General features: G+C 34.7%; 1 protein-coding gene across 2 annotated transcripts in view; it reads right to left on the reverse strand.

The window, feature by feature from the left end:
* NBAS (NBAS subunit of NRZ tethering complex) overlaps positions 1–24,697 on the reverse strand; it is a 361,846-nt gene that overhangs the window by 204,309 nt on the left and 132,840 nt on the right. For both annotated transcript variants that reach the window (XM_063078155.1, XM_063078154.1), the window contains exons 26-28: positions 17,335–17,468; positions 10,106–10,168; positions 7,199–7,321 (exon numbers count right to left, since the gene is read on the reverse strand). In XM_063078155.1, the coding sequence (XP_062934225.1) occupies positions 7,199–7,321; positions 10,106–10,168; positions 17,335–17,468 (320 nt within the window). The remainder of the gene's footprint in view (positions 1–7,198; positions 7,322–10,105; positions 10,169–17,334; positions 17,469–24,697) is intronic.

Genomic DNA, 24,697 nt, shown 5'->3' on the forward strand with positions numbered 1-24,697 from the left:
AATTTTCCCTATAGATACTCCTCACATCTCATTTTAGATTTATTCCTAGGTACTTGATTTCTGATGTGATTATAAAGTTATCAACTCCATCAGTCATCAGGGAAATGCATATTAAGACCACAATGAAATGCTACTACATACCAATCTGAATGGTTAAAATGAGAAAAAAGAAAAAAAGTCAATATCTAGTATTTATGAGCTAGTGACAGTAACTCTTTACACTTTGCTGAGAGGAACATATACTAGTACAACAATTTTGAAATACTGTTTGGTGAATCTCCTAAACTCAAGTACATCCTATGACTCATCAATTCCACTAATAAGTACGTATTCAAGAGAAATACAAAAATATGCATACCGAGAGAGACAATTACAAAATTATTCACAGCAGCAGTATTAATAACAGTCAAAACTGAGAAATAACCCAAATGTACATTAACTCAGAATGCATAAGTGTGTTATATTCACAAAATGGAACACTTTACAACAATGAGAATAAACAATGTTAAATCAATAATATGAATAAATCTCACAAATATAAAGTTGAGGGAAAGAAGCTACATACAAGAGCGAATAATGTATATTTCATTTTATATAAAGTAACAAAAAGAGGCAAGGTTAAGGTGTTTTGAAGGGAGATAATGACTGTGAGCGACATGAGATATGGCTTACAAAATCTTGATTATAAAGCTGGCCAGTTAGCTCAGCTGGTTAGAGCACAGCCTTATAACACCAAGGTCATGGGTTTGGATCCCCATACTGGCCAGCTGCCAAAAATAAATAAATAAAATCCTGATTACGGCACAAACTGTCCTTGTGCTACCCACATACCCTCAGTTCTCACTGTTCTCAGTTTTCCATACATGGATAACTTCCCACTTTAGCACCTAGGACTTCTGTCTGAGGGGCTTCTCCTCTCAGAACATCATGCTTAGCTATGATGGAAGAATAAGAGTGTTAACCCCCCCTCATACCTGTCCTCAGACAATGAATGAGACGGCAGATGAATAGCCCTGCAACTCCCAGATGACTCCAGCAATACTGAGCCCCAGCTGACAGTGGGAAACCTGCTTGTGTAATGAAGCCGGATTGGCTTTATTTTCTTCCCCATCTCAGTTCCCCTTTCTCCCTTAATGCTTGGATAGAATTGCCTTCCAAACAAACAGCCTACACTAAAATCTGGGGAAATCCACAAAGAGATAACAGTAATTTACTATTTCTTCATTTAAGTGCTACATGGGTTACAGTATGATCATTTTATGAAAATGCACTAAGTAGTACACATTAAAAAAAAAGTTGATAATATACTAGAACCAGTATATATATATACTGGATATATATATATATATATATATATATATATATACTGATAATCCTGGTATAAAATACCAGGATTTTATATATATATAGACATCAGGAATGAAGGACACTGATCCCTGAGAAACAAACATTGTAAGTCTTAAGACTATCCTAGCTTACTGCCTTGAGAAAGTTTCCAGGTTATAGCACAAGAAGGGAGAAATCTAAACAGAGACTTGTGGATTCCCTAAATTGAGGAGACATAACTGAGATTCCAGAGAAACCAATGCAGATGGAGCAGGACAAAGATCTAAAGAGGAGAGAACTACACTGGGAGGAACTCCAGAGACCTGCAGAGGGTCCCCAGACATATGACAGGTCAGTGCATGACTATAATAAAATTATCTGAGGCTAGGAAAAGAAAGAGGGAAAAGGAAATGATGTCTAGCTCACACAGGGTGGAAAACCTTAAGACACATAGGCTTTGGGGAGAATCTTAGCTCAGTAGTGGGGAATAATTAGTCATGATGGAACATTTCTCTGGTCTCAACTGCAAGAAGCAAAAGGATTAAACTCTTTATAAGTAAATTAACTGTGTCCCAAAAAACAAGTACAAGAATATTTATGCTAACTGAAATAAGCCAGAAACAGAACGAAAAATATTGTATGATCTCACTTACGTGTGCAGGGGGGGGGGAAAAATCAAATTCAAGTATACAGAGACAGAAAACAAAATAGTGGTTACCAGGGACAAGGGGAGATTAGGAAATGTAGGTCAGAGGATACACAGTAGCTAATATGCAGGATGAACAAGACTAGAGATCTAAGGTTCAACATGAGAACTACAAGTAATAAAATTGTACTTACTGTATGTAAGATTTATGCTAAATGAGTAGATTTTAGCTACTCTTGCCACAAAAACAAACAAAAAGAAAGGGTACCTGCAGTGGACTGAACGGCCCCCAAAGTCACTGAAGCTTAATCTCCACTGTAACTGTTGAGGGTGAGAAATACTATTATGGTAATTGAAAGGTGAGGCCTTGAAGAAGTGATTAGACTGTGAGGACCCTGCCATAGTGAATTGTTTAATGGTGGTCATGGGTGTGGTCCTGAGGGCTTTAAAAAGAGAGTGAATGAGAAGGTCAGTCTCTCTTTCTCTCTGCTCCACCATTTTCTTCCATGTGAAACCTCTGCATTGCTGTAAAGCTACTACCAAAAAGATCCTCCCCAGATGTGTTCCCAGGACTTTGGACTTTCCAGCCTTTGAAACTGTAAGCAATAAACTTTGTTTTCTTACTAAGTACCCAGTTCCAGGTATTTTGTTATAAGCAACAGAAATAGACTAATACAGTAACTATGTGAGATGATAAATGTCAATTTGTTTCACTATAGTAATCTTTTTACTATCTGTATGTATCCCATAAGATCATGTTGTATACCTTAAATATACACAATAAAATTTATTTTTAGAAAAGAAGAAAATTTATAAAGATACAAAATAATCCAGCACATAAGAAGGTAAAATTTATAATGTCTAGTATCCAGTAAGTTATTAGACATGGAAAAAACAGGAAAATATGACAGATAATGAGGAGAAAAATAATTTAAGACCTACCCAGATGTTACCTGGGTAACACAGATGTTAGAGAGAAGTTAGGAAAAGCAGACAAGGTGTTAGAAAAAGCAGATAAAAATTCTGAAATATTAACTGTATAATATATGTTGAAAAAGTTAAATACATGGAAGATATTAAAAAGATAAAATTGAACTCTTAGAGACGAAAGAAAAAGTCTTAGATGAAAAATACACTGGATGCACAAACTGATTAGACATTAAAGAAAAAAATATTTAACAACCTTTAAGAAACAGCAATAGAAATTAAGCAAAATGAAACAGAAGTAAGAAAATTAAACAACAACAACAACAAAAAGCATTCGTGAGCTGTGGGACTTCAAAGGTTCTAATAAATGTATAATTGGAGTCCTGAGAGAGGAGGGGCAGAAAATAAAGAAGTAATAAGCAAAACTTTTCCCAATTTGATGGAAACTATAAACCCAAAGATCCAAGATACTTTACAAAGAAAATTATACCACAAGACATCAATATTAAACTGATGTCATAAAGAAAAATTTGTAAAAGCAATCGGGGAAAAAAAAAAAGATGAATGTGTCAAAAATAGAGTAAGGATAACAACATACTTCTCATTAGAAAAATTGCAAGGAAAAAAACATTGGAGCGATTTCTGTACTGTTGTGTACTGTTGTGTACAAACGAAAATTGTCAAATTTGAATTTTATACCAAATGAATATATTCTTCAAAGACAAATGCGAAATAGACTTTTTTAGACAAACAAAAATGAGCAAATTAATCATAAGCATAGCCACACTGCAAGAAAAAGTAAAGGATGTCGGACAAAAAAGAGATGATACCAGATGGAAATATAGATCTACACACAGGAACAAAAAGTGCCAGAAATGGTAACTACATGGGGTAAATACACAACACATTTTTTGTATTATTTATATCATTTTAAAAGAAACTTGATTGCTTAAATATACTATTAACAATAAGAATGGGGTTTATAACATACATAAAAGTAAAATATATAACAACAATAGCAAAAAGGCTGGGAGAGGAGAAATGGAAGTATACTGATGCAAGCTTCTTATATTCTACAAGAAGATATACAAAATCACAAGGAGGTGAACTATAATAAGGTAAAGATGTATACTATAAGTCGTAGAACAAACAAACATCAACATGATAGGGTTAAAATTAATCCTATCAAAATGAAATTAAACATAAATGACCTAAGTACCCAATCAAAAGGCAAAGATGGTCAGATTGCTTGAAAAACAAAGTGAAGAGTCTGACTCTTGCGCAAACACCAATGTGTCATCGAACATTCCGGTCCATCCACAGGTAATTACAAAGGCTTCACCTGGTAGGCCTCAGTGGGAAAGGTTCCCTCCTCACACCAAATGTGGTACACAGCCAGTGCACTGCAGTGTCTGAAGGCATTGGCAAGCAAGGACAGTCTCCCTGTCCAGGCATGCTCTTATACAAGACCTGCATGCCTAGCCCAGTCACCTCCATTCAGAGGCTTTTTTATTGGGGCCCTTGGCCAAGGTCTCTACAGAAGCCTCTATCGAAACCTCCTTTTTGCAGGGAGAAGAGGAAAATCTTGGAGATACTTTTCCCTACTCTGACAGAGTACTCAGTACTTTTCTATCCTAGCCCTACCTCCCCCTGCCTTCCACCCCCAAAAAATGGCAGGACCTTTTTGTTAAGAGCTCCATCAGAAGTGAGAAGATTCCCTCATCTGCATTGATGCATCTAACCCTTATCTGGTAGACTTCTGTGGGGGAAAATGGAGTACTGGAGGAACCACAACCTTTCTGTCCTCTTGCTTTCATTACAACAATAAATGAGTGTTACTCTAATTTTGTTTGTTACTCTAATTTTCACTTGTTATTTTAATCAACAACCCCAGCACCAGCAGCTCAGCTGGCTCCAGCTCAGTTCTTGAAAGAAAGGCTCAACTATATTCTACCTGGAAGAAAAACACTTCAAATACAAAAGCACAAATTAATTTAAGGAATGGTATACCAGGTAAATGTGGAAAAGCTATATATTATGCTACATACCAAATATATACTATGCTATAACAACAATAAAAATAAAGTAAGAGAAAAAGAAATAAAAGGCATCCAGATTGGAAAGGAAAAAGTAAAGCTGTCTCTGTTCACAGATGACATGATATTGTATTCAGAAAACCTCATGGAGTGTGCAAAGAAAAACTATTAGAGCTAATCAATGAGTCCAGCAAGGTTAGAAGATACAAGATCAATGTCAAAAATCAATTGTATTTCTACACACTAAGAACGAGCAATCCATAAATGAAATGAAAAAAGAAATTCCATTCACAATAGCACCAAAATGAATGTAATACTTAAGAATAAATTTAGCAAAATAAGTATAGACTTGCACACTAAAACCTACAAGGTCATCAAAAAAATTACAGAAGATCTAAGTAAATTAAAAGATACCCTGAATTCAGGGGTTGGAGGACTTAATATTGATTTAGGATAGCAACACTCCCAAAATTGATCTACAAATTTTATGCAAACCCTATCAAAATTCCAAATGACAGAAATTGACAAGCTGATTCTAAAATTCATGTGGACTTATAAAGTCCCTATAATAATCAAAACAACTTCAGAAAAGAAAAACAAAGCTGGGAAAATAACATTACCTAATTTCAAGATTTATAAATCTATGATAATCAATACATTATTTGCATTGGAGGAAAGATAAATCAACACAACAGAAAAAAGAATCCAAAAATAGGCTCCCCATATACAGACAACTGATCATCAACAAAGTTGCAATGGCAATTCAGTAGAAAAAGGATAATCCTTTTAACAAATGGGGCTGGACGAGTTAGACACAATTTTTCTTTTTTTTTGATCCATACCTTGAAAAATAAGCCTGAATGAACTCTCAAAATAGGTCATGGATCTAACTGTAAAATGTAAAACTAAAAATTTCACTAGAAAGTTAGAGAAAAACTTTGTGTTCAAGATTGATTGGATATGATACCAAAACACAATCAAAAAATACAATGATTACAAAAATTTTTTACAAGCATGCTCTTTAAAAGATACCAAGCAGAAATGGGATGAAATCTTTTCAAAGCATGTATTTAATACAGAACTGGTATCCTGAATATATAAGAAAACTCTCAAACCTAAATAAAAAGAAAAAAACTCAATTTTTAAATGGGCAAAGAAGAAATACAGATGGCAACAAGAACATGAAAGGATGCACAACATCGTTACTCATTGAGAAATGCAATTAAAATCAAAATTAGATATCACTACCTAACTGTTAGAGAGCTAAATTTAAAAATATTGACCATACTTGTCAAGTGTCAATGAAGATGCAGAGCAACTGAAACTCTCCACAAGACTGGTTAGAAAGTATGATGGCACAAATACTTTGTTTTTGTTTTTCTGTTTGTTTGTTTTTTAAAGATGACTGGTAAGGGGATCTTAACTCTTGATTTGGCGTTGTCAGCACCACGCTCTCCCAAGTGAGCCAACTGCCATCCCTATATAGGGATCCGAACCCGTGACCTTGGTGTTATCAGCACCACACTCTCCCAAGTGAGCCACAGGCTGGCCCAGTACAAATACTTTGGAAAACAGTTTGGCAGTGTTTTAAAAAGTTAACCATCCGCCTATCATATAATCTTTACATTCCACTCTTAGGTATTTATCTAAGAGAAATGAAAGCATATATCCATACAAAGACTAATATTCATAACAGCTTTATTTGTAAAAGCCAAAACTCAAAACAACCCAAATGTCAATCAACAGGTGAGGGGATAAACAAGATATGATAAATTCGTAATTCATACTAGGAAATATTATTCAGCAAATAAAATGAAATAAACTATTGATCCATGATACAACGTGAATGAAATACAAAATAATTATGCTGAGTGAAAGAAGCAAAACCAAAAAATAAAAAAAAGGTTCATACTGTATGATTTATTTACAGAAAATTGTAGGAAATTCAAAGTAATATACAGAGGGACAGAAAACAGATTTGTGGTAGCCTTGGTGAGGGGGTGGGAGTGTGATGAGGAAAAGCAGGAGGGAGGGGATCATAAAGCAACAAGAAAACCTTTCAGGGGTGATCACTATCGTGATTCCAGTGATGGTTTCATGGGTATATGCATATACCAAAACTTATCAAATTGTAAACTTTAAATAAGTGCAGTGTATTGTTAGTCAATTATAACTCAATGAAGTTGTCAAAAAGAGAAAGAGAGCAATACTTTTTAAAAAAATGTAATATACAAGTATCAATTTAATTCTGTTTAATACTCACTTCCGACCAGTATGTCTTGTCAACCTAACCATGAGCTTCCGCGCCTCTTCTGAGCTAGACTGAGTGTTTTTAATAAATGAAATTGGTTTCTCAAGTCCATGTTTTTCCAAAAGCTCTGATACACTATAAGTGAAAGAAGAATTATTTAAAGTCTTGCCGCCAAACAAAAAGTCTAAGAATACTAAACATACGATTTGATCACTACATATTGCATACAAATACTGACAGTCAACTCTATACCTCATAAATACGTATAATCAATTATGTTTCAATTAAAAGAAGTAACACTTCACTATTTTTACAAAAAAATCACATAGTATGAGCCCATTTTACATGTAACATTTACTCTCAGCAAAAAAATAAAAAAGAGCAAATAAATATATATCAAATCTTGTTTTCCCCACTGACTTTTATTAGAATATTGGGCTAAGTACAAATGTCCATCATCAGATGAGTGGATACGGAAAATGTGGTACATCTACACAATGGAATACTACTCAGCTATAAAAACGAATGAAATACTGCCATTTGCAACAACATGGATGGACCTTGAGAGAATTATATTAAGTGAAACAAGTCAGGCACAGAAAGAGAAATACCACATGTTCTCACTTATTGGTGGGAGCTAAAAATTAATATATAAATTCACACACACACAGACACACACACACACACACAAACAAAACAGGGGGGGGGAGAAGATATAACAACCACAATTACTTGAAGTTGAGACGACAAGCAAACAGAAAGGACATTGTTGGGGGGGAGGGGGGGAGGGAGAAGGGAGGGAGGTATTGGTGATGGGGAGCAATAATCAGCCACAATGTATATCGACAAAATAAAAGTTTAAAAAAAAAAAAAAAAAAAGTGAGCAACTCTAAAAAAAAAAAAAAAAAAAAAAAGAATATTGGGCTAAGAAATGATATATATCTATCCCAAAATCTTTTTCACAATTTCCCTATAATCTAAAACCATCAAGTCAGTAAATAACCCAAATCTATAATTTCAATACCCAGCTTTAACTCTTAACAATCTTATTGAATATTTCGTTTTAGGCTTAGGCAATGCTGCTAGAAAAACAATAAATAAAGAATTTTCGTGTTAGAGGACCCCAGAAAGATCATTAGGCTCCATTTCTCTCAAGAATCCATCCTACAAGATATGTCACAAATTTTCTTGGTCTCATGTGAATCTTCTTGAGATATCCCATTCCATAATAATTAACACCAGATACATGCTTGATTTGTTTCACCAAATCTCACATTTACGAACTTACTACTGGACTTACAGAGTGGCTGGATATAATGTAGTAACTCTTCATAAAGACAGGTCTCATGGGTTAGATCACCAAATGTTATGTACCCTAAAACATTTATCAACTATTTGTGGCTATGAGGTGGAATGGGAATAAAAAGGTCTTATTTTGAAAGGTCAGTAAATTAAGCCAAACAGTGAAAGACCTAAGCATCATCAGGAAACCTATAAGGTGTTACTGTTTACTTGAGGTACTGATGACATAAATTAACTTTCAGGACCACCCATGGTTACAACCACAAACAAGTGGTGAAATAAATTGGATTTATTAAAATTAGGTCAAACCTAATTTACTTCACTGTATCTCTTTGCAATATCTCTTCTCGGTTTCATTAGGGAAACAGAGGTAACTATGCAGATTTGTAAGGAATGTATGCATATTGACTCAACCCACTAAGCATTAAACTATAACTGAATGTTTCAGGGAGGTTGTGGGTAGGAGAGGCACAAGCTAACCTTAACAGGAAAACCTTGATTTATTAAACATTTTTCAAGAAATACAACTATATAACTTACAGAACACAGGGTAACAAGAATAAGTCTAAGTGGGCGGGCTGCTTAGCTCACTTGGTTAGAGTGTGGTGCTGATAACACCAAGGCCAAGGGTTCAGATCTCTATACCAGCCAGCACCAAAACAAAAAATATAATAAAATAAGCCTAAGTAATAATAAATAGAGGTCCTGAGGAAATGTGAACAGTTAATTCTTTGTTAAACTCACATATTATGGTACACAAAAACATTCTGTTCCCTTAAATGCAACTTTAAATATTTTTACACTAGAGTCCCTTAATTTGAATGAATAAAATTTCTAATTATGGGATTCCAAATTATTACACTTTACTATACTTACTACAGTTACTAAAGTGATATTGCTACCTATAATTTCTACAATTATATATTGGAAGAACAAAATTTATTATTCTTAAATTTTTAATACAATATTTTAAAGGCACATGCACATATTTAGATACATATAAAAATAAATACTGGTAAATAATATTAGACATCCTGAATAGCATTTTAAGAATATTTCAATCTCCAAAAGAGACAGCTTAATGTTTCATTATGACAATAAAGAATATTACTACCAAGATACATTGGGGCTCTTGGTGCAGTCTGACATAATCCAAACAGTCAATTGAACGTACTCTGCCCTTAAAAGGAAAGTTAGGAGCATAATAAACACTGTTTGCTGATAGATAAAATAACTGCTAAAAGTACTAACATTTCCTTTTTGCCTACTAAGTGTTAGGAATTTTAAATGTTTAATCTAATATTAATTCCACAATCTCATGAGTTAGATAAAATAGATTTTAAAAGCCCAGGCCCAAAGATCACACAGCTAATAAGTAACAATGCCTACATTTAAACATAGGTTTATCAGTCTTCAAAGCCTGTGTTCTTACTATTCTACCATTCTGCTATAATAAGGTAGCAGTGCATTCGTTACGGAGAAAATTCACTCCCAACAGAGTCAAACAAATATAAGGTCAAACTGGAAACAATGACTAACAGGTAGACTTTAAGGTAACTCTTCTTGGACAGACCCCCCCGAATCAATATAGAGCCAAAAAACTGTTATTTTTCTCACCTGAGAATTTGTTCCAGTTGGTCTACCATGTCACAAAGAGTTGTGGTTCTCTCTGTCTTATCACTAACAAATTAAAAGAAAAAAATTAAAAGTTTTAGTAGTGGCTTTTTAAATGAAATACAAAATTCAATTAAGTAAATAAAAAGGAATGATATTTCTCTTACACATACTTAATATATAACAATATTACACTGTCCAGGTAAAATTTCAGGCTTATTTCCTGAATTCATTCAACATTTTTCATGACTCAAGAGATTAAGATAAAAAAAATACTGGAGTAGAACAATATTCTTAATTACAGATTAGTCAGATATGAACATCTATTTTCCAAGCTACTTTCAGTTAAGTTCTGGTTAAAGGCAAAAAAGAATTATAAATCAATTGTTGGGGGTTTTTTTAAAGAAGAATTAAAGGGTACAACCACCATTTATTACTATTCTTTTAACCAACAAAATGACTAGGAAGTATGGCCCTGTTGGATTTCTCCTAGGCCTATCTACACAATCTTGGACCCAACTCCCAGGAAATTTCCATTAGGATTCTATATACTCAAGGAAGTTCTTCCATATAATCATTCCCTCTGCATCAAGGAAATAAAACCCACTCCGATATTCAGGAACCAGGGAGAAGTATACCCATCATATAGATAATCCCTAGCAGACAGTAGAGATAAAAAGCCAACACTTTCTGAGGAAGCTAGTGGACAAGGGACTAGGAGAAACACTATCATAAAAAAGATCACAAACTAATAAAAAGGTGGCTGGTAGGGCAGATGAAGTATGGCACAACACATGTGCAAGTGAAAAAGGGATAGGGCAGAAAAGTTCAGCAACTGCTATAAAATCCTTCTTTCACTTCAGACAACTGTGTCCCAAACACTCTCAACCGAGAACCTCTGTACCCGGCATGCTCAGGTGCCTTTCAAACAACGTGCCAACTGAGTCCCAGCAGGATCTTAGAGTTTTATTAATCAAAAGCCCCCAAAAAATCTCTGACTGGATTTAGGAAATTAAAAATGCCCTAACTTGAACAAAAAAGCCTAATTATTTTTGAAACTGTCAATCTGCCCTGTTATAAATCTATTTGACAATTATTTAGTGCAACTTACAAAGATTATGGTATCTTTTTAAACTTTTAAGCTTTGAACTAGAGTGATAAGTTGGGTACATTCCATTTAAAGTCCTTCAAAAAGGTCATTTGTCAGAGCTAACTCCCATTAACATACTCATTCAGCAATAATATTTTTTAAATTATCATTTTACAGATCTATAACAAACATTTGTCATATTAAAAAATACAGTGTTCTTCCTTTGTGAATTGACATTGACATTCACAAACAATGACAAAATATTTTTTTTAGTCAAACGGAATATGATGCCTAGGTAATATGCACAAAAATTTATTAAATATGTGATTGCTCACTTTTTTAATGCTAAATATATATATATACACACACACACACACACACACAGAGAGAGAGAGAGAGAGAGAGAGATTTTACCACTTGGTGAATAACAACTATTTTAACCACTAAAAATCAACAACTAATCACTGGTAGAATGTAAATTGACAAAGTTGGCATGAAGAACAAATAAAACCACAGAAAATATTCAATACTTGGGTATTTTATAATTACAAGTTATTGAGAAAATTAGAAATGTGAAATACAATCATTACGAAATAAATGGAATAGCAAGAAAGTGTCGACCCATTTTTGCATCGACAAAAAAATGTTAGATCACAATCATTAATCAGATGCCAAGAAAAACTTTTGACTATATACACATAAAAGGATTAGCCTACGCAGTCTTCAAAAACAAATACACTAATCCCCTAACTGTGTCTATATAAAACAATGTTCTTTTAATATCATCATTCAATTGATACTATGACTATAACCTTATGGCAGGCAAATTACTGTTTAAAAACTGATAAGCTCTAACTGATACTTATGCTATTTGATCTTACTGAAAAATAAGGTCTAATATATTCACTTTAAAAAATTATACACATGTGTTGTTGGAAGTCAATGATTTTGCCCAGTTGACTTAGAAACAAGAAATAAGTCATCAGGCTAAGGAACCATCAAGTCTCCCATTAAGGAAGAAACTCAGGGCTGGTTATCTCTATTGGTTAGAGTACAGCATTGTAACACCAAGGTCATGGGTTCATATCCCCATACCACCTACCTCTTCTGATCTCTGGGGTGGAAGTTGGGATGCCCTCTGCATCTCTGGTCAACCTCTTGGGAGAAGCAATTTGACTACTGGCACCCTGATATCCTTTGGATTGAGGTTTTAAAATGATGGGTAACACATTTTGCTACAAAAATCTGTTCATGCAATCTACTTTACCTGCCTTTTGTTGCCTACTGAAGGCCTATGGTTCTTAGAGGCACACTTTCTATATCCTGCTGCTCTTTACTAAGGATGTGAGGTAGCCTGTGGTCACACCTGCATAGGTTTGGTAATAAACAGATACCGAGTCCACTATGATTTACCTTTCCCTACATGAAAATCCCCAAGCCTAGACTGAGGAAGGGAAGTATTAAGAATTACTATGGTCTCCATGTAACTATACCATTAACAAAGCTAATCCTTTGATTCCTTCTTGGTGGTCAGTACTTAGAACCCTGATGAGGAGAGATGAATGATTGGGATCTACAAACTATCAACATGTCTGTAACATAACAGACAGCATTTAAGATTACTTCCCCCCACCAAAAAAAAAAAATCAAAACTGAGACAAGACTGGCAATCTAGCTCCAAACAGCACTATAGAAAAGGTTTGAACTTGTCAAAAAAGATAACACAGATCACAGAACTATAGAAATAGAGTGGAAGGACCCTCCAATTAAAAATGATAGATTGAACCTACATATTTATCTCCACTCCTTTCCAAAACCCAACTTAAATGGTAGTAAATAAAACAACAACAACAAAGAATGTGAGGGAGGAAGGGAGAAAAGAAAGAAGGCAAAAATACATACAAGGGACAAAGAGAATGAGAGAAGAGATGACAGCAGATCAGAAACAGAAACAAAATATGGACGATGCAAACTAGGTGGTAACAGACTTAACAAAGCAATGAAATCTGCAGCGCAACTCCAGGCAGTATGGGAAGCCAACAAGTATGTGCCAAAAGCAAGAAAAGCCAAGGGACTGTAAGCATCAGATGCTTTCATAACCAGGTGTGCTAAAAGCTGGAGGACTGCTTGAAGGTGTATAATAAGCAAAATTAGACAGACAAGACAGACAGACACACACTCCCCAGTTATCATCCCTTATCCCACACAGCCAGTGAATTCTGTCTCCCACACCTGGAAGAACACAAGAATTCATTCTCTGGCTAGTACTCTGTACTCAAAACTACTTACATAGATGGAAAAGGTGGAGAAGAAGAACAGGTTGAACATCCCTAATCCAAAAATCTGAAATCCAAATTGCTCCAAAATCTGAAACTTTTTGAGCACTGACACGTTCAAAGGAGTATTTCAAATTTTGAACTTTCAGACTAGGAATGCTCAATCAGTTTTAAGTATCTCCAAATATTCTAAAATCCCAAAAAATCTGAAATCCAAAAAAAATTTAATCCCAAGCATTTTGGATAAGAAATATCCCAACCTGTACCAGTGTGAATTAAATAAAAGTGTTCAAGACACTCGAGCCCCAGTTCTCCTCCAAGAAGGTTTACATCTATACTTACTCATCCAGGAAGAAAATCGAAGGGTTCTACCCTGAGAAAATTAACTCAAGATAAAACATACATATAACAACATTTTAGGGTCCCACCCCTATAAATGTCCTTTCCTGACCATGTTATAAGCTCATCAGGAAACAAACAGACTTTCTATAAATACAGGCTTCCAATCAGCTTTTTAGTGCCTTAAATATAAATTAGTGGTAAAAACTCAGCAGACATACAGGAAAGCCCCTAACAGTAAAGGCAGGGACACAAACAAACAGAATATGAAAAATCAGAGATCAAGGTGGAGTTAGGGTCACGGAGAAAGTAGAAGTTTACGTATCTATGCATCTGTGAAGCAAGACCAGGATACTTTTTAAGTAAACAAGATAAAGTTCTTAAAATTTAAATTAAAAAGCCAAAACAAATTTTAAAATTCAAAAGACGGATTAGAAGGTGAAACTGAAGAAATCTCCCAGATCATTTAACAGAAGACCAAAAAGTGAGGAATAGAACAAAAAGGGCAGTAAACAAATACATAAACAAATAAGAACTATAATTAAAAATAAACTCAAGAGATCTAAGATTTGAATAACAGGAGTTCAATTGAGGGAGAGAGGAAGGAAGGAAGGAAGGAAGGGAGGGAGGGAGGGAGGGAGGGAGGGAGGGAGGGAGGGAAGATGGGAGGAAGGGAAGGAAGGGAGAAAGGGAGGAAGGGAGGATGGGAGGAAGGGAGGAAGGGAAGGAAGGGAGAAAGAGAGAAAGGGAGGAAGGGAGAAAGGGAGGAAGGGAGGAAGGGAGGAAGGGAAGGAAGGGAGAAAGGGAGAAAGGGAGGAAGGGAGGAAGGGAAGAAGGGAAGGAGGGAAGGAAGGAAGGAAGGGAGGAAGGGAGGAAGGGAGGAAGGAAGGGAGGAAGGGAGGGAGGAAGGGAGGGAGGAAGGGAGGAAGGAAGGGAGGAAGGGAGGAAGGAAGGGAGGAAGGGAGGAAGGAAGGGAGGAAGGAAGGGAGAAAGGGAGGGGGAGTAGAAATGAACTCATCAAGGAAAAAATATAAGAGCGTTCCCCAAAAGTCTGGAGGCTATGAATTTCCAGTTTGGGACAGACCATTCAAAGAATAACACAGTGGTTTTAGACTTAGAACGAAACACATCCTTGTGCTATTTCAGAACACTAAAAACAAAGAGAAGATACTGAAATCTTCCAAAAAGGAAAAAAGCCATGTATAAAAGCATTATGACTCAGAACGGCACTGAACTTCTCAACAATACTGGAAGGAGAAGGCGACAGCAACGGCTTTAAAACTCGCAGGATAAGGATTAGAAATCTAGACGTCCAGGTACAGTCAAATGTTTTTCTAACATATGACAGTCCTGAAAAAAATACCTCCCATGCAATCTTTGACAGTAAACTATTTGAGATTGCGTTCCATCAAAATGAGGGAATAAGTGCAGAAATAAGATAAGAAATCCAAGAAATGTAACATGCAACACAAGGGAGGCAAACAAAAATCCCAGGATGACAGTTGTACAGCACACATACAGAACAATTCATTCACACCAAAGCAAGAGAAAGGGCAATCCCAAGAAGGGTGTTTCAAAAGGAAGAGAGGGAGAGAAGAAAAAGAGAGAAAGAAAAAGACTGAGAGATTATTAAATATTTTAACCACTGAAAAGAGCTTTACTGTTCTGTCAAAAGCATGAGGGAGATCGATGGAAACAAAGAAAACAACAAAAAAGGAAATTATTCAATAAAAACTAAAAGTTGTATAAAAAGGAAACATAATCATACTAGCTCTGTCTAAACAATATTTACATAATCATAATAATGGAAACACTGAAAAAAATGGTAGGAGAAGTGAATATGGGAGAATGAAAAGAACTTCCATAAAAGGATGTCAATAATAATCTAAATTGCAAATGAGCACGATATTTTAAACAAGTCAGATACGACAGGAAGAAGAAAATTATCTGTGAAAGTATTTGCTTTTTGAAGGCAGATATTCAAGAATGAGGAAGGTGGGAAGCAAACAGCTGCTTTATCTAGTCTTAGAATTTCCTGACTTTAACTATGTTCACACATTTCTTTAATTATATAAAATACATTTATATAACTTATAATGTTTTTATCACTTCTGTAATGTATGAACATAGTTAAAGAATATCTATGTCATGTCCCCTTAAATTCCTTTATTTTAGAACAGCACCTCCTTACCCCCCCCAACAATTTGTTTTTCTAAATGACACTAAATTTCAAAGTGAAAAGATCAATTGACTTGTAGAATGTCCCACATTCTGTATTTGTCTGCTTTCTTGATGGTATTATTTAACTTGCTCTTCTGTTCCCTGTACTAACTACAATCTACAAGCCCAGCCTAAAGAACTGATTAGATTTAGGGCAAACAGCTTTAGCAAGAACACTTCTTAGAAGATGCTATGATGCTGGGTACTTCAAACTGCATCCTATTAGGATGCACATAATGTTAGGCTGACTATAAGTGATTCCACATTTGATAACATGGTTAAGATGATGGCAGTCAGACCACTGCTTTATAAAAGTAAACGTCATCTTTGAAATTAAAAAAAAAATAATAGTAATACTTGCTGGGGTAATACTATGGTACCATACAAATATCCTTCTCCCATTCACCTTCACCTAATCTCAGGACCATTAATGGCTGCATAAACAACTATTTCACAGTGAATTGCAAAATTGGTGACTGTTATATCACTTGTTTCATAAAAAATAAGAGTTTCCTTGAAAGGAAAAGAGAAAGGGAGAAAAGGAGATCAAAAAGAGAGAAAACAGAAAGTGAGGAGGCATTCTTGTCTAAGTGTCTGATTTTGCAAATGAGGAAACTTTTGACCAGAAAAGTTAAGTGACTTGGCTGAAGTCACAAAGGCTTAGAAACAGGTCTGCTGATTTTTCGCTCAGTGCTCTTGCATGTGTTTTTATTAACTTTTCCGGATATTAAATTTATAATATGTGCTAGATTTAAAAGAGGGAGCAAAGGAACAACTGTTACCTGACTTCAGAAGAGAAAATATAAATTTGATTTCAATACAACTAAATAATTCAAAAGCATGTTATATAAATTTCCATTTAAACATAAAAGCAGTAAAAAGTATACGTATTCATACATCACTATTTAAGAGGATTACTATAGGCAAGGATTGAGAACAAACAACTCAGAATACGTGCAATATGAAAAATGTTTACTTAAAAACACAACTTAAAGCAAAGTCACTACCTATCCACTTTTAAAAAGTATTTTTTGTTCTGGTGGTGGTGGTATTTTTGTTTGTTTTTGAATGGATAATTAATTATCAAGTTTGACAAAATTATAGTAGAACTTTATAATTGTAGTAGGACAAAATATAGTAGAACTTCCCATATATTGGTAGAAGAATAAAAGTTTATCTCTAGGCAACAGGATTGCAGATTCTTTTATTTTCTTCTTTACATTCTTTTCATACTCCCAGAAATCTCTATGATATTTAACTGCTAGAATAAAAAGACACTATAAGATTGGCATACTGTGGATTCTTACCCATATCCTCTTTGTGGCAGACATTCTAATATGTCATAGCAAAGGGAGAGCTGGTCATTCCGTTCACAGTTATAGATGCACTCTAGTGCTACTGCCATCAGTTGGTCCTGATCAGGAATAATTCTTTGCTGCAGCTAGAGAAAATAAAGCATGTTGTACTAAATGTCAATAGATTTACAGTCAGTTTTTTATACCCCAGTACCACTGTCAATAGAACATTAAATAGTGCAATTAAACAGCTGCAGAAACAAATCTTGATTTTTCTTTAGCTTATAGACTTTTGGGGTCTTTAATAATGAAATCACATTTTAATTACAGAATCAGCTAGAAAAAATAATTTGTAACCCATAATGTTTGCATCTGCTAAAAACAGATTCTTCAGTTTATGCCCCATTCAAGATAAAAGTAGATAGGAGAAACAAAATGAATTAAAAAGGCAATTTATTAAAAACATTTCCGACCCTAAAGCCAAATTCTGTGTGTTTAATTACAAAAAAAAAAAAAAAAAAAAAAAAAATTCTTAACTAATATTCAAAGATGTTACAACTTAACATTTTTTAGTATGCATTATAAAGTTACTTCAAAAGTTCATGGAAAGACTCGCAATATCTTTCAATTCTATTTTTTCATGAACTTTTTGAAGTATCTTTGTATATTACTCATTTAACTACACAGTACTGATTCTATTCAAAAGAAGCCCAATTGTAATGCAGTAGCATGCAAATCAGAGAACATATTCCATATTTCTGATGCAGAAAGATGGCAACTTCAGGACACTTTCTATGATACACCATTTCCCATTGCAAACCACAGATTCTCATTCTTGGAGTATTTTCCTGTGATATAAAAATAACCAGTTGGTGCTTTGTTTTTCTCATCTATAAAATTGGGATATTAACAACACCTTCCTGAGAGAGTTGTTGTGAGGATTAAATCATTTAATACATGTAGAATGCTTATATTACCACCACAGAAACCAAAATGAAAGTCCGAAACTAAATTTTCTTAGAGTTCTTTTCAACAACAAAGTTTAAAATAATTTCTGTAATAATGGTCTACTGGTTTTCAACCTTAGTAGAAACTCACCGATATACACAAAGCAGACAGGAAAGGGATGGAGAGAAGCTAACAAAGGTATTTTCTCACTAGAAAAATCACATCAGTGAATGTACAAAAGAAACATTAAAGGTTACCAGGGAAACAAAGTTTTCTAAAGTAGCCAATTTAAAGGATTTATATACATTTCTTCAAGGTATTAAGAAAAAAACATATCATTAATTTGATGTTAACATTTAACAAAGAGTTATCCAAGGTTGCAGTGTGACTAACTGGTGAAATAGGGACAAGCAGGACACAATAAAAATAAGTACTATTAAAAATTAATAGGATTAGCTAACTTTTCCTGATTTCTTACTGTGTTCTAGGTACTGTTTCTAAGTGCTTTATATGCACTAATTCATAAATCCTCATAATGACCCAGTAAGATTAGCACTGGAACTACTCCCATTTTACATAAAGAAAAAACTGAGGCATAGTGAGGTCAAATAATCTGCCCAAGGTTACAGAGCCAGTAAGCAGTAAAGCCAGGATTCAAATCCAGACAATTGGCTCCAGAGCTTAAATTAAGCAACACAGGCTCTCACAATCCTGCAGAGGAGTTTCATGTGCAGGAAGAACGGAAGAGACTGAGGAAAAGCATGGCAACAGAAAACTCATATGTGGTAAGAAAACACCGGAGTAAGATGAAAACTTTGAAGCCAGTTTCAGTCCAGGAACAATTTGGAAAACCATCCGAAATAGAAGCCAAAGTCCTTGTTTTACTGATTTCTCTGTTTCCTGTCTTCTCCTCTCCGAGACATTAAAGAGCCACTTTTAAGTTCAATGTCCTAGACTCTGTATGTAATCATCTATGCTCAAAACCTTCTGTTAAAAATCCTTTAGTAGTCCTTCAATGTGAAAGGTAAATAAAGAATAAACTTTTTGCCTTCTGCTCAAGCTCCTTCATGGCCTGGTGCCAAATCACCTTCTGGTCCTGTGAACCACTTACCCTTCTATACAAAGTTTTATTTCACCCAAATTAAATTACCTGCCTTTACGTAAAAATGATATTAGCCTAATTCTGTCTCCTTGGCTTAGACTACTCCAACCTGAAATGTCCTCTCAAGAACTTAGTCTCGCTATGTCTAAAACTTGTCTAGTTTCATCTCTATTTGACTTTGACTTTTTTTTTTTTTTTTCCTGGTGGCTAGCCAGTACTAGGATCTAAACCCTTGACCTTGGTGTTACCAGCACCACACTATCAAGTGAGCTAACTGGCTAGCCTATAATGAATAAATCCTTATACTATTCTCATACATAGCTCCCCTTTTCTATCTGTATTTCTATGGTACTTTTTTTGTTTTTTCTTATGCTATTCAACATATCTTTCTTAATGGAATCTATTGTGTACATGAATCATAATGCTCAAATTACCACTTTTCATTCTTGCACTATTAGACCTCCTAGAAGATGTCTAAATACACATAGTCTAAGACACATTTTCTCTTACTTGCACCATTCGTCATCATCCCTTACCTATCTCAGTGGTCACTAGTAAACCATCATTTGCCCTTTCTCAAGCTAAAAGAAGAGAGTCCATCTATGACTTTCTGAGAAGTCAAAGAAATGGATCTTCCACACCATGGGCAGCAGATTATCTCCCATATTGCATAGCAAGGAGATGTGCAAGAGAACTACAATTTTAAAAAATAAATTCATAAAACTATCTACTATAGACAACTAGAAAAGAAAAGCAGATGATAAGATAGGATACCCGGAAAACCCCAGAGAATCAAGCTCATGTAAAAGAAATCAGTGAAATAGCAGAATCCAAAGTAACATACAAAAACAACAGCTTCCATATATACAAACAATAAACAAAAGAAATGAGGGTAGAGAAAACTCTATAATAGAAACAGAGCAAATTAAAAACTTAGAAATAAACCAAACATTATAAAGATACTGGTTTCCTGAAGTTATTTTATAAATTCAATACAATCATGACATACCAATAAGCTATTTCATGAAATTAGACAAGCTGACACAAAAGTTCAAATAGAAAAACAAACAACTAAGAACACGTTTTAAAAAAGGAGCAGTTGGGGGAAAAAACTACAACGAATACTACCTTTATCAGACATTAAAACACACTATAAAATCTCTATAATCAAGACAATGTGGTACCAGTGCACTGACAAATGGACCAGTAAAAAAATATAGAAACTCTAGAACTAGATCCACATACAAATAGCAAGTTCATTATATGCCAAAAGCAGCATCTCAAATCACTACAGTAAAGATAAACTAATTAATAAATGGTGCTAAGGAAATTAGCCATTTAGGAAACATAAAATTAGATCCGTTGATACCACCATACAAAAGAATACATTCCAAATAAATTAGGAATCTAAAAGTAAAAATAAAACCGTACAAGTACTAGAAGAAAACATAAGTGAATTCATCTTTATTTAACCCTTGAGTAGGAAAAGGCTGTACAACCACGACTCAAAATTCAGAGGAAATGAAAGACTGCTCGATTTGACTATACAAAAATAAAAAAATAAAAACTGCATGACACAATACACAATAAACAAAGTCAAAAGACAACTGACCAACTGGAAGAAATATTCACAATATATACCACAAAGGATTAATTACACTAATGTACATGAATTTCTAAAAATTAAGGCACAAGGAAACAAAAACCCTAGTAAAAAATAGGAAAAAGACATGAATGGACAATTCACAAAAAAAAAAGAGATAATGCCTCACTAACATAGGAGAAAATGTTAAAACTCACTCAGGAAAGTGCAAATTAAAATATCATTGCCTACCTCATTGACAAAAATTTTAAAATACAACAAATTCTGTCTGCAAAGTTGTGCAGAAACAGGCACACTCATACTTGCTTGGCAGGAATGCAAACTGCAGCAATCCTTCTGGAGAGAAATTTGGCAATACCAACACAACTCTTCCTGTTAGACACAGCAGTCCCCTAAAAATAAACCCTGAAGATAAACCAATAATAAAAAAACACATACAACCAAGATTATTCATTGAATATACATGCCCACAAATGGAAAGCCAGTGTGACTAACTAAATTTTATTAAATTTATATAGTCACATGTGTTGCTGTTTTCTACAATATTGAACAGCACAGATCTAGAGGCACTTTCCAATTCCGACGGCAGATGGGCCAAGAAAAGACAAGCAAAAAATTGTAGCCAAGAGTGTAAGGTGTTACGTAGACTTTCAGCAGACACACCTTGCTGGAGTCCAGGACCTGCCAAGGAGAAAGGCCTAGTGAGCATCCAGTGGCTCTGGTTTAGACCCCTGAGGGACTACACCCTAGGAATAAGGGAGAACTGGAAATAGGACAGTCTTTTTGAAACTTGAAACAGCTCAATCCCTGATCAGCTTAAAATGGTCTTCACTGCTAAGAGAATAAAATGGCAAAAAGGGCAGAGATTATTTGCAACGTGTGTAACTGGCAAAGGGTTAATTTCCATATTATGAGATTGCAAATTAAACCCACAAGAAGATACCTCTAACAAAGGTACCTCAAAGAGATCGTGAAAAAATGGAATTCCCCATACCAGTCAGCCACGAAAAAAAAGAAAGAAAAGAAATTGGAATTAAAAGATAATACAAGTCTTTCCACAAACTTTCTGAAGACCCCTCATATGTACATAGCAGAAAGGATAAAATTTTAAATACTAACAATATCACGTTACCTAGTACTGGCAAGAATGTGGAATGACAAAAACTCATATTCATGACTGAAGAGAACAACTTTTTAAAAAATTTTGGCATTATCTACCAGTACTAAGCATGAACATACCTTAGAACACCAATATTCCATTCCTAGATATATATCCAAATGTATGTACATACATATACCAAGAGACACATAAAGGAATATTCACTGTGGCATTATTTATAATAGCCAAGAGTGGAAACAATCTAAATGATCAACAGGAGCACAATAAGAAATAATAATAAATAGACAAATTGTAGTAATGGAATAAATTTGGCAACAAAAATGAAGGAACTGTATCTAAACATAACATAAATAAATCTCACAAAATTAATATAGAATGAAACAATCTAAATACCAAAAAATGATATCATATGATACCATTTAAGTAAAGTTCACCAATAAGCCTGTTTTTAATATGCCTAATCAAAAGAATGGTTTGCAAGACTACAACAACCACTCCAAGTAGTCACTGCCTCCTCCTCATGAATATTCCTATGATCTCACCTCCCTCTTCACTTTCGGCTGGGACAAATTTCCCTTTCTTTATTATAGTTCAGCTTTGCAGGTCAACAGATTTTTAAAAATTAATAATTTAGTGAGTACTTGGAGTGAAAAGATTTTCAGAATATGTAATCAATGATATTGCCAGAAACAAAGTTTATTTTTATATTTATGTTTTTCTGAGTTTTCTAAATAGTCTAAAGTAGACATGAAATTAGAAAAGGTCACTTTAAAAACTAAAATTGCCCACTGAATTATGTGATCAGAAGCAAACTAAAAAGATGGCACTTAACAAAGCTATGATGTATAGTGAATTTCTATTTGTTAAAAGAAGGCATGGATATTTAAAAGAATTGTTCCTAACTCTGGATTTCCATCAAAATCAATGGATAAACTGTCAAATGTATATTCCAGGAAGCTACCCCCCAAATTCTAATCAATTTATCTGGATTAGGCATAGAAAACTTATGTTTTTAAAAATGTACATGGTTCTGATATACAGATACATTAAAAAATTACTAGTTTAGAAGACAAAGAACAAAAGGAGAGGGCCTATGATGTTCCCAAGCCAACCCTACCCAGAACTTGACCAAGTTTCTTTACAAGTTTCACTCTCTAAAGGGGGATTTAAGCAAAGAGCAATGGCTTAAAAAATCAGAAATGAGTGCTTTAGGATGTTATAAAAAAGAGGGAACTTTGAGGCACATAAGATAGTTTAAAAGACAAATCTGGCAGCCAAGTGCAGTGGTAGCACAAGGATGTTTCAAGATCTGCTTCTTTATCACATGGCTCTGGTCAGCTGTATTATCATTCGTCTTATGAAAGAGGTATTCTTCCCTGTTTCACTGACATCAGGCTTGGCCATGAAACTTTCTCTGGCCTTTGAAATGTGGGGAAGTAACTTGAGCCACTTCGGAGATAAAGCTTTAAGAGCAACTGTGTGGTAATACTTTGCTCTTTTTTCTCCGCCACAAGAAGAAAAGGAGACTGTTCTTTGTGCCTGAGTCTCGAAATGAATCAGACATAGCAGAAGCCCAACCACAGCTAACATGACACTTGTGAGAAATGAATGTTTGCTATTGTAAGCTACTAAGATTTACAGGTCATTTATTAATGCAGCATAACTTAGTCTGAGCTGTCTGATATATTACAGGAGCAATGACTTCTGTAACTAAAAATAGTTTGTGCATGGCAGATCTGAAGTACATTCTTTTTGCAAACAATCAAGTAAAATACAAACAATGCTACCAGCACAATACTAGTAAAGTAAACAAAATGTAATCAAGTGATCTGAAGCATCATAATAAAACCCAGTTTCAATCTTTCATTTGCTCTGCCAAAATTTACTGAGCACTTGTTCTCTACTGGTCACTGTGCTATTCCCTGATAATTTAGAAATAAATGAGATATAGAGGATATATATAGGAAAGAAAGGGAGGGAGAAACAAACATGTACACACATATTATTTGTGAATAAATAATTACAACACAGTGTGATAAGGGCTCTCCAGAGGCAGATACAAAGACCTGTCAAAGCACAGAGAAGTCATGGAAGGTTTCACAGTAGAGAATCTAAAAGAGCAGGACCATGAATGATAGGCAGGTGTTTGTTAAATGAAGGAAAGGGGAGATCCCCACTCCAAACAAAGGAAACAATCCATAATACACAGAGAACCATGAAAAAACCTGACAGGGTCAAGAGTTAAGAGGTTCAGTGTGAGTGGCCTAGTGCATTCCAGGAGAGAAACAAGGCTGAAGATGCAGACTGTAAGCAGACAGCGAAGCATCTCCCAAGCTACTCTAGAGAGCCCAGTGTTTACTATGTCAGACGTGGTGAGAAACTGGAAACTTTCCATAGATCAGGACATGACCAGATTTGTTGCAGGAATATAACACTGAGAGAAATATGGAGGCTGCATTGGAAAGAAGCAGCCCAACAATATCATTGTTCTCTGCTTTGATGTTCATATATTTCAACAAAGGCAAATGGCTGTATGTTTTATTCAAAAGGCACATGCTAAATTGCTAAGAAAAACAACAAAAAGCTGACTATATACAAAGGA

The sequence above is a fragment of the Cynocephalus volans genome, chromosome 14 (assembly GCF_027409185.1).
Source record: "Cynocephalus volans isolate mCynVol1 chromosome 14, mCynVol1.pri, whole genome shotgun sequence".
Lineage (NCBI taxonomy): Eukaryota > Metazoa > Chordata > Mammalia > Dermoptera > Cynocephalidae > Cynocephalus > Cynocephalus volans.